Here is an 11,721-nt window from a genome sequence, read left to right as displayed (position 1 = left end):
AATCCAACAAGTTGGTCAACTTTGGCATCCAATTTAGACATGGAAATGGGGAGAAAAACATAAGAGTATGCTTGCTTTACTCCCTTTTTGTACACGAGAATGATGAGTCATTTTTCACCTAAATGGGACTGTATGAACATCCAATCAGTCGGCATTCCAGTGACAGCAGACATTGTACAGTAAGTGATGTTTGACAAGCTGTAGAAAAAGGATGTATGGATGTATCTCAATCTGTTGTCTGTCCCTAATCAGAAATTACTCTTGATAGGCTGCCTACTTACACGTGACTTTTGCGACACTTTTGCCATGTACAAACCCTGTTTCCATATGAGTTGGCAAATTGTGTTATAGATGTAAATATAAACAGAATACAATGATTTGCAAATCATTTTCAACCCATATTCAGTTGAATATGCTACAAAAACAACATATTTGATGTTCAAACTGATAAACTTTTTTTTTTTTTGCAAATAATCATTAACTTTAGAATTTGATGCCAGCAACACGTGACAAAGAAGTTGGGAAAGGTGGCAATAAATACTGATAAAGTTGAGGAATGCTCATCAAACACTTATTTGGAACATCCCACAGGTGTGCAGGCTAATTGGGAACAGGTGGGTGCCATGATTGGGTATAAAAACAGCTTCTCAAAAGATGCTCAGTCTTTCACAAGAAAGGATGGGGCGAGGTACACCCCTTTGTCCACAACTGCGTGAGAAAATAGTCAAACAGTTTAAGAACAACGTTTCTTAAAGTGCAATTGCAAGAAATTTAGGAATTTCAACATATACGGTCCATAATATCATCAAAAGGTGCAGAGAATCTGGAGAAATCACTCCACGTAAGCGGCATGGCCGGAAACCAACATTGAATGGCCGTGACCTTCGATCCCTCAGACGGCACTGTATCAAAAACCGACATCAATCTCTGAAGGATATCACCACATGGGCTCAGGAACACTTCAGAAAACCACTGTCACTAAATACAGTCCGTCGCTACATCTGTAAGTGCAAGTTAAAGCTCTACTATGCAAAGCGAAAGCCATTTATCAACGACATCCAGAAACACCGCCGGCTTCTCTGGGCCCGAGATCATCTAAGATGGACTCATGCCAAGTGAAAAAGTGTTCTGTGGTCTGACGAGTCCACATTTCAAATTGTTTTTGGAAATATTCGACATCGTGTCATCCGGACCAAAGGGTAAGCGAACCATCCAGACTGTTATCGACGCAAAGTTGAAAAGCCAGCATCTGTGATGGTATGAGGGTGCATTAGTGCCCAAGGCATGGGTAACTTACACATCTGTGAAGGCACCATTAATGCTGAAAGGTACATACAGGTTTTGGAACAACATATGCTGCCATCTAAGCGCTGTCCTTTTCATGGACGCCCCTGCTTATTTCAGCAAGACAATGCCAAACCACATTCAGCACGTGTTACAACAGTGTGGCTTTGTAAAAAAAAAAAGAGTGCGGGTACTTTCCTGGCCCAGCAGTCCAGACCTGTCTCCCATCAAAAATGTGTGGCGCATTATGAAGCGTAAAATACGACAGCGGAGACCCCGGACTGTTGAACGACTGAAGCTCTACATAAAACAAGAATGGGAAAGAATTCCACTTTCAAAGCTTCAACAATTAGTTTCCTCAGTTCCCAATCGTTTATTGAGTGTTGTTAAAAGAAAAGGTGATGTAACACAGTGGTGAACTTGCCCTTTCCCAACTACTTTGGCACGTGTTGCAGCCATGAAATTCTAAGTTAATTATTATTTGCAATAAAAAAATAAAGTTTATGAGTTTGAACATCAAATATCTTGTCTTTGTAGTGCATTCAATTGAATATGGGTTGAAAAGAATTTGCAAATCATTGTATTCCGTTTATATTTACATCTAACACAATTTCCCAACTCATTTGGAAACAGGGTTTGTAAGATTTGAGCGTGCACATCCATATTGCTTATGTGTTGACAAGATAAGGTGAGTGACAGCCATTTATTAGACCTGGAAAAATTTTTGATGATAAACTTGGTAATTTTGAAAAATATAAATGATTGTAAAACAAATGTGTTCTGATAAACCGCTCATGGAAACATAAGCAAGCCAGTGGTGTTCTTGTTATGTTTTGCTTTGAAAAATGTAACTGAGCAAGTTGCAAACAGCACCTTTAAGTAGAGGCTCACAAAATAATGGCCTGAGGGTTTGAGACCCCTGACTTAGCTGAAAATGCACATGTTAAAAGATCCAGTGCAATTTTGCCTTTAAAGAGATTTTCTAAAATTGATAAGTGAAAAATCTGGGAGAGCAGGTCTGGGTGTAAATGTTTCGATATATAGCCTCAGAGAGGAGCGTCTACATATAATTATGTAAACACACTTGTTAACAACTTACCTGCAGTAATATAAACTGTGCGTGTGCGGAAAGCCTGCATGTCAGCGGTGGCCGATGCCCAGCAGAAGGCCGTCAACATCACCAAGCTGCTGGGACAATGTCTGGGAGCACCCACCCTCATCCAAGAGATGGAGACAAAGTTGAGTAAAACAAGTGATGCTGAGGATGACCAAATCTTCTCTGGCATTTCTAAAGGTGTCCATCTACTTCTGGCAGCAGGACGGAATCAGGGGAACATTGTAAAATTTGAAGGAAAAAAAAGAGCTTGAAGAAAAATTGTTGTTTGTAAGGTAAGACTTAAAACATTTATTAGACATAATACAGTCAAAGTTAATTCATTCAACCAGTCTTTGAATGTTATTTGTTTCTTGGCACATTTGGGGTTCAAAATATTCAAGAAAGTACTGTGCAAAAGTATTGGGTCACACGTGGATTCATCACAATCTTATAATGACCAGTTATTTCTCTAAAACCAAACAAAAGGCAGCATCTTTGGGGTGAACTATTGCATGCAGGTGGGCAATTCCACCCAATGCTTGTTAAAATAATAATTTACATTTTGGTCATTTTCTAACTAAATCTGATACACATCTTGCACTGCCCAACTCAGGGAACTTTTATATTTGACAGTGGCACCTCAACTTAAGAGTGTTTGGAGATAATACCTCTCCCTCTCAAATTGCAAACAAAAATGTAAGCATCCCCACCATTAGTTAGCTTTGCAGAAGCCACAAAGATTCGCCTAAAAACAGCTACACTTTTTCGGTAACATTAGCTTATAGCTAGAGCTGGACACAACTTTGTTTTTCCAACCATGGCACGGAAGAAAGTGCTAATTTGCACCATAATTAAGCAGAAAAAATCTAATGCCAGTCAAGGATGTTAAAATATTTTATCCATAAAATATGGAGAAGCTGCAAACAGATACCGTAGAAGTTCACTGTACATTGTTACATTACTTGAAACAAATACTGTAGTTGTTGGTACTACATTCTATTGTATTGATTTATACAATAGTATCTCAAAGTTTGTTTTTATATTTAAAGGGCAAGTTACCGTTACATGTTAAAATGGAGTTGTTTGGAAGATCAATAATCAATTAAATTGATTTTAAATCATTTCAATGGGAGCCGTTGATTTGAGATGCAAGTGTGTTGAGGTCAGATTAGGTCGAGGTACTACTGTACAAGAGTGCTGGGGCAAAGATGACTCATTTGTGTAACAGAACTGAAAGTAACAGTGTTTTTTTTTTTAGCAAATACAGGAAATATAGCCACATGGCATTTATGCTTATAGCATGTTGACACTAAGCACATTACAGTGATTCACCAAAAATAATATTTAAAGAAATAAATATCCTAAAAATGGTATAGGTGATACATGACTGACATGTCATACATATTATTTTTGAGAAAATAAATGTAAAATTATAGATGGTATGATAATTAACACAAACGTGTAAACATATCACATTTATGAAGGATTTAAATAATTATATTTCATAGTAATGTCTAACTTTAGGAAGTAGGCAACACATATTCTAGTTTTCCAGTGTTTACTAAATTGTATTGTGCTTAAATATGCAAATATATCAATGTGCAGGACACTTAACCAAGTTGAAAAACACATTTTACAGTTAATTGGAATGTGCATTTATTTAGACATTTTGTTCCCTGGGGACGCAAAAGTCACTTTTTTGTGTAAAGGCCCATTTAGTCTGCTTTGATGTTGGCAAGAGAAGTTAGGATTGACTTACATCTTCAGGTAAAAATGTAAATTGTTGCAACATAAGAACTCAAAGCAAGCATTTGAGGATTCACGCTGCTTTTTCTTTGGTTTAAAAAATATATACAGCGGAGGCCAAAAGTTTGGACTCACTTTCTCCTAATTCATTGTGTTTTCATTATTTTCATGACTATTTACATTGTAGATTGTCACTGAAGGCATCAAAACTATGACTGAGCACATGTGGAGTTATGTACTTAACAAAAAAAGGTGAAAACTGAAAACATGTTTTATATTCTAGTTTCTTCAAAATAGCCGCCCTTTGCTCTGATTACTTTTTCGCGCACTCTTGGCATTCTCTCAATGAGCTTCAAGCACAACTGTGAAGTGAAAACCATTTTAAGTGACTACCTCTTGAAGCTCATCGAGAGAATGCCAAAAGTGTGCGAAAAAGTAATCAGAGCAAAGGGTGGCTATTTTGAAGAAACTAGAATGTAAAACATGTTTTCAGTTATTTCCCCTTTTTTTGTTAAGTACATAACTCCACATGTGTTCATTCATAGTTTTGATGCCTTCAGTGACAATCTACAATGTAAATAGTCATGAAAATAAAGAAAACACATTGAATGAGAAGGTGTGTCCAAACTTTTGGCCTGTACTGTGTATTCATTCCAATGGGGAGAAACTGGTTGTGTTCACCCTTAGAGGTATTGCTAATAATGAGTAGTTGTAACTCAGTGCTGTTACACAGTCCATCCATCCATCCATTTTCTACCACTTATTCACAGTACTACAAGTAAAATACATTCAAATTTGCTGGTGCTTAGAAGACAGTCATCCTTTCCATGACACGTTCGCTCAGGCGTCCATTATCTCATCATCAGGGAAGATCTTTCTGAGCCAGGGCAGTGGGACGAAGCGCTCGCCATCAAAATGCGTAAAATACCTCTCCAAGGTGGGAATGTCCGGCTAAAAACATTGCAGAGTAAATCCATGGCAAATTTGAAGATGTGTTGTGTTTTTTTTGTTTTACCCCAATTTTATCCTGCTTCGTACCTGCGTTCCCCTCAGGCGCTTGAGTTGTGTCTGAGGCAAGTAGGCCACAAACAGAGAGGATGACCTGGGCCCACCAAACAGAACCTTGTAGTGCGGCGTCTTCTCTGCTGCACGACCCTGAATGACAATACCATTGACCATTTACCCACATGAGTATAAAGCTCATTTGTGGAAGACCTGCAGGCATATGTGTATTACAAAATCTTTAAAGTCGAATAATAACCAAATGCTCAATGACTTATGGACGATTAGTTGGCAACTCAAATATGCTTTGCTTGATGTTTTCAGGGTTGTGCATTGAGCTGTGTAAGAATGTTCAAGTCAATCCCAGTTTTTGTTAGCAGCAGCGCCACCTTGAGCTGTACAGTATTTGTCATTAAAAAAATAATAGCACAGGCACAGTTAGGGTGCATGTGGACAGGTGCGACAGTGGCTGACCTCCATGTTGCTGTACACCTTGATCACCCACTCGGCGGGGGCACGCATCTCAGGGTCCCAGCTGACCACCACCCCAACATGGTGGCCCTTCCTGTCCATTACCACCTCACCCACCCGCAGGAAGACAAAGGGCGGCCGTGGACTGCGCACCGCCTTGGAGGCTGAATGAAAAGTGAACTTTACTCTCTTTGCCGTAGTCGTAGCTAATATTTCGGCGTGGGGGGTTATTGTGGAAGGGGTAGACTAACCTCCAAAAAATCCCTGGTTGTTGTCAATCATCAGGGTCTCCATGTCAACCATCTTCTGAGTCATGTCATCCTCAGTATTGAGACCAAGGAAAGACCTTCAGAGAGGTACCACGTTTAATTTCATATATACACACACACACGAATATCCATATATATATATATATATATATATATATATATATATATATATATATATATATATATATATATTATATATATATCCATATATATATAATATATGTATCCATATATCCATATATATATATATATATATATATATATATATATATATATATATATATATATATATATATTCATATATATATTTATATATATATATATATATATATATATATATATATATATTCAAATATATATATATATATATTCATATATATATATATACTGTATATAAATATATACATACTGTATGTATGTATATATATATATATATATATATATATATATATATATATATATATATATACATACATATACATACACACACACACACACACACACACACACACACACACACACACACACACACCTATATACAAACCCCAAAACCAGTGAAGTTGGCACGTTGTGTAAATCGTAAATAAAAGCAGAATACAATGTTTTGCAAATCCTTTTCAACCTATATTCAATTGAATAGACTGCAAAGACAAGATACTTAACGTTCGAACTAGAAAACGTCGTTATTTTTTGCAAATATTAGCTGATTGGCAACACTAAATTGGCCCTAGTGTGTGGATGTGAGTGTGAATGTTGTCTGTCTATCTGTGTTGGCCCTGCGATGAGGTGGCGACTTGTCCAGGGTGTACCCCGCCTTCCGCCCGATTGTAGCTGAGATAGGCTCCAGCGCCCCCCGCGACCCCAAAGGGAATAAGCGGTAGAAAATGGATGGATGGATGGAATTTGATGCCTGCAACATTTTAAAAAAGCTGGCATAAGTGGCAAAAAAGACTGAGAAAGTTGAGGAATGCTCATCAAACACTTATTTGGAACATCCCACAGGTGAACAGGCTAATTGGGAACAGGTGGGTGCCATGATTGGGTATAAAAGCAGCATCCATGAAGTGGGGCAAAGGTCACCACTTTGTGAACAAATGCGTGAGCAACTTGTCCAACAGTTTAAGAACAACATTTCTCAACAAACTATTGCAAGGAATTTATGGATTTCACCATCTACGGTCCGTAATATCATCAAAAGGTTCAGAGAATCTGGGGAAATCACTGCACGTAACATTGAATGCCCGTGACCTTGGATCCCTCAGGCAGTATTGCATCAAAAAGAGACATCAGTGTGTAAAGGATATCACCACATGGGCTCAGGAACACTTTAGAAAACCACTGTCAGTAACTACAGTTTGTCGCTACATCTGTAAGTGCAAGTTAAAACTCTACTATGCAAAGTGAAAGCCATTTATCAACAACACCCAGAAACGATGCCGGCTTCTCTGGGACCGAGATAATCTAAGATGGAGTGATGCAAAGTGAAAAAGTGTTCTGTGGTTTGACGATTCCACATTTCAAATTGTTTTTGGAAACTGTGGACGTCGTGTTCTCCGGAACAAAGAGGAAAAGAACCATCCGGATTGTTTTAGGCGCAAAGTTCAAAAGCCAGCATCTGTGATGGTATGGGGGTGTATTAGTGCCCAAGGCATTACACATCTGTGAAGGCACCATTAATGCTGAAAGGTACACACAGGTTTTGGAGCAACATATGTTGCCATCCAAGCAACGTTACCATGGACGCTCCTGCTTATTTCAGCAAGACAATGCCAAGCCACGTGTTACACATACTTGCTAACCCTTCCGATTTTCCCGGGAGACTCCCAAATTTCAGTGCCCCTCCCGAAAATCTCCCGGGGCAACCATTCTCCCGAATTTCCACCCAGTCAACAATATTGGGGGCGTGCCTTAAAGGCACTGCCTTTAGCTTCCTCTCTCACCTGAAACCTTCACCCCTTAACAGCCGCATGCTGTCCAGGCGTCCGTTTTTCCTCCATCTATACAGCGTGCCGGCCCAGTCACAAAATAATGTAGCGTTGGACGGGTTTAACAATGGTCTTAACTCGAAGATGTCAACGAATGCTGACATGTTATATGAACGTTTAAATGTTTTAATGACAACGTTAATTTTAAGCTCACACACAAGCGAATGCAAAGCATAATTGTTCAACAGCCATACAGGTCACACTGACGGTGGCCGTATAAACAACGTCAACACTGTTACAAATATGCGCCACACTGTGAACCCACACCAAACAAGACTGACAAACACATTTCGGGAGAACAACTGCACCGTAACACAACATAAACACAACAGAACAAATACCCAGAACCCCTTGCAGTACTAACTCTTCCGGGACGCTACAATAACATCTATGGCTTTTGGAGCTCAGTGCACAACTGCACACACAACAAGAAGGAGACGAAGCAGAAGAACAAAGAAGAGACATGGCAACGACGAATAAGAAGAATAAATACGCTTGCAAGTTCCAAAATGATTGGAAAAAATCATTTCATTTCAGCCATGCTGCCTGCACCTCAACCTCAACCCCACCCCCGCAACCACGCCCCCCGAACCACGCCCCCAAACCCCCATCTCCCTAATTCGGAGGTCTCAAGGTTGGCAAGTATGGTGTTACAACAGCGTGGCTTCATAGTAAAAGAGTGCGGGTACTAGACTGGCCTGCCTGTAGTCCAGACCTGTCTCCCATTGAAAATGTGTGGCGCATTATGAAGCCTAAAATACCACAACGGAGACCCCGGACTGTTGAACAACTTAAGCTGTACATCAAGCAAGAATGGGAAAGAATTCCACCTGAAAAGCTTCAAAAATGAGTCTCCTCAGTTCTCAAACGTTAACTGAGTGTTGTTAAAGGGGAACATTATCACCAAACCTATGTAAGCGTCAATATATACCTTGATGTTGCAGAAAAAAGACCATATATTTTTTTAACCGATTTCCGAACTCTAAATGGGTGAATTTTGGCGAATTAAACGCCTTTCTATTATTTGCTCTCGGAACATGACGTCACATCGGGAAGCAATCCGCCATTTTCTCACTTTCGTCGGTGTGTTGTCGGAGGGTGTAACAACACGGACAGGGACGGATTCAAGTTGCACCAGTGGCCCAAAGATGCGAAAGTGGCAATAAATTGGACGAAATTTGTTCAAAATACGAGGCTGTGGGGAAAGCCGACGAAATGGTCAGTCGTTTGTTCCGCACACTTTACCGACAAAAACTATGCTACGACAGAGATGGCAAGAATGTGTGGATATCCTGCGACACTCAAAGCAGATGCTGACATCAACTCCAAAACTGGACAGATCAGCTTTCAGGAAAAGAGAGCGGATGAGGGTATGTCTACAGAATATATTAATTGATGAAAACTCTATTCATTACTCGCGGTATGGTTAACATGAGTGCTGAAATCGTGGAAAAATATATGTTCTTAGCGCACCTGAAATGGGCTGTCTGCACTCCCAAAGTGCATGTTGTTGCCAAATGTATTTCATATGCTGTAAACCTAGTTCATAGTTGTTAGTTTCCTTTAATGCCAAACAAACACATACCAATCGTTGGTTAGAAGGCGATCGCCGAATTCGTCCTCGCTTTCTCCCGTGTCGCTGGCTGTCGTGTCGTTTTCGTCGGTTTCGCTTGCATACGGTTCAAACCGATATGGCTCAATAGCTTCAGTTTCTTCTTCAATTTCGTTTTCGCTACCTGCCTCCACACTACAACCATCCGTTTCAATACATGCGTAATCTGTTGAATCGCTTAAGCCGCTGAAATCCGAGTCTGAATCCGAGCTAATGTCGCTATACCTTGCTGTTCTATCCGCCATGTTTGTTTGTATTGGCATCACTGTGTGACGTCACAGGAAAATGGACGGGTGTATATAATGATGGTTAAAATCAGGCACTTTGAAGCTTTTTTTAGGGATATTGCGTGATGGGTAAAATTTTGAAAAAAACTTCGAAAAATAAAAGCCACTGGGAACTGATTTTTAATGGTTTTAACCCTTCTGAAATTGTGATAATGTTCCCCTTTAAAAGGAAAGGCCATGTAACACAGTGATAAATGCCCATGTGCCAACTTTTTTGCAATGTGTTGCTGCCTTTAAATTCTAAGTTAATGATTATTTGCAAAAACAAATTAAGTTTCTCAGTTCGAACATTAAATACCTTGTCTTTGCAGTCTATTTAATTGAATATAAGTTGAAAACAATTTGCAAATCATTGTATTCTGTTTTTATTTACAAATTACACAACGTGCCAACTTCACTGGTTTTGGATATACATATAGACTGTATATATATATATATATATATATATATATATATATGATATTTTGAAAGCTGAAGCAGGTGAAAATAGAAAACGATGCAAAGACTCACCATACTTTGGACATCTGCTGCACTGTCCACTCTGTCCACGCGCTACCATTGAGGTAAGACCTGCTCCACTCTTTCCACACTCTAAGAAACCTGAAAAGTGTTTTTCAGGTTAGAGATTCTGTCTGCTGAACACACATCATACTTTTATTTGGCTAAAATTTGCCGGTTTTTTTTTTTGTGTGACAAAGTTGTGACATAGTTTGACCTTAAGGGTTGAGTGATGTGTTATTGAAGTGAAGGTTGAAAGTGAAGGTTGAAAGTGAAACTCTGACAGTACTGCAGTTCTACCGTGTGGACGCGTGGAGGCGCTGCGCCGCCGTGTAGCCGCTCCAGCGGGAGATGAAGTATTGGGCCGGCAAGGCGGACAGCAGCAGCGCCAGTTGGAGTGCGGTGGCGGCCGTCAGCTGAGGCATCACCTGCGGACACGGACACGGACACGGACACACACACCGTGGTAAACCTCCACTTACCAAGTGTGGGCGCGGCTAACAACTTTAAGGAAACATATGAACGAATAATGTGCGGAAGTTGTGTCCTTACCTTATTTGGGGAGCAAAGTTGACTGTGATGTCCGACTAAAACATGGCCGACGAAGCACTAAAGACAACAAACCGCCAAACGTGTCTGTACGTGTGCTTTGTTGACATGGCCGCTGCCACCTGTCTGTTGACATGCCACACGTGGGCGGGAGCTGAGCGTCGTCTCGTCCAATCAGGGCGTCCCACGGAGGAAACAGGTGCCCTCTGGGAACGCGCCACGTCAGAATTAAAGCGCGTCCTCGCGACCAGATGGGAGTGTTGCTCACACGCAGTGACAGGAAAGTCCAAATAATTTCATCTTTTCGACTAGTTTGTATCTTTAGTTGAATTATGTTGTTAAACACGTTTGCTTTTGTATATTTGTTTATAGTTATTTTTATTTAAATATGTGTATCCCTCTGGAGAGCTTACATTTAATGTAATAACAAAAAAGCCAACCTTAAGTTTTTTAATCCCTATTTTGCGTACCATTTAGAAAATCCATAAATTAAAAGTATGAATCTTGTGCAAATTCAATTGAAGTTTGGCAATAATAATATCCATATCTGATTCAGATTGCATATGTTGCAGCAATTTCACAAACATGCATAACACAGATCCGGTGGCCATGGATGGGGTGCTGGCTGTCCGGGGTCGGGACCCGGGGTGAACCGCTCGCCTGTATATCGGTTGGGAACATCTCTGCGCTGCTGACCCGTCTCCGCTCGGGATGGTTTCCTGCTGACCCCACTGTGGACTGGACTCTTACTGTTATGCTGGATCCACTATGGACTGGACTCTCACAATATTATGTTAGACCCACTCGACATCCATTGCATTCGGTCTCCCTAGAGGGGGGGGGTTACCCACATATGCGGTCCTCTCCAAGGTTTCTCATAGTCATTCACATCGACGTCCCACTGGGGTGAGTTTTTCCTTGC

General features: G+C 40.3%; 1 protein-coding gene across 1 annotated transcript; it reads right to left on the bottom strand.

Moving 5' to 3' along the window:
- Positions 1-4,656: 4,656 nt before the first annotated feature.
- On the bottom strand, positions 4,657-10,933 carry LOC133576431 (uncharacterized). The gene is made up of 7 exons (XM_061929638.2): positions 10,803-10,933; positions 10,551-10,678; positions 10,263-10,352; positions 5,851-5,945; positions 5,603-5,763; positions 5,165-5,281; positions 4,657-5,077 (listed from the first exon to the last, which is right to left on the bottom strand). The coding sequence occupies exons 2-7, from the start codon at positions 10,673-10,675 to the stop codon at positions 4,967-4,969; spliced, it is 699 nt and encodes a 232-aa protein (XP_061785622.1). The 5' UTR covers positions 10,676-10,678; positions 10,803-10,933; the 3' UTR covers positions 4,657-4,966.
- Between the last annotated feature and the right edge of the window lie 788 nt (positions 10,934-11,721).

This window comes from Nerophis lumbriciformis, linkage group LG34, assembly GCF_033978685.3.
Source record: "Nerophis lumbriciformis linkage group LG34, RoL_Nlum_v2.1, whole genome shotgun sequence".
Lineage (NCBI taxonomy): Eukaryota > Metazoa > Chordata > Actinopteri > Syngnathiformes > Syngnathidae > Nerophis > Nerophis lumbriciformis.
This window is presented reverse-complemented; position numbering and strand designations above follow the sequence as displayed.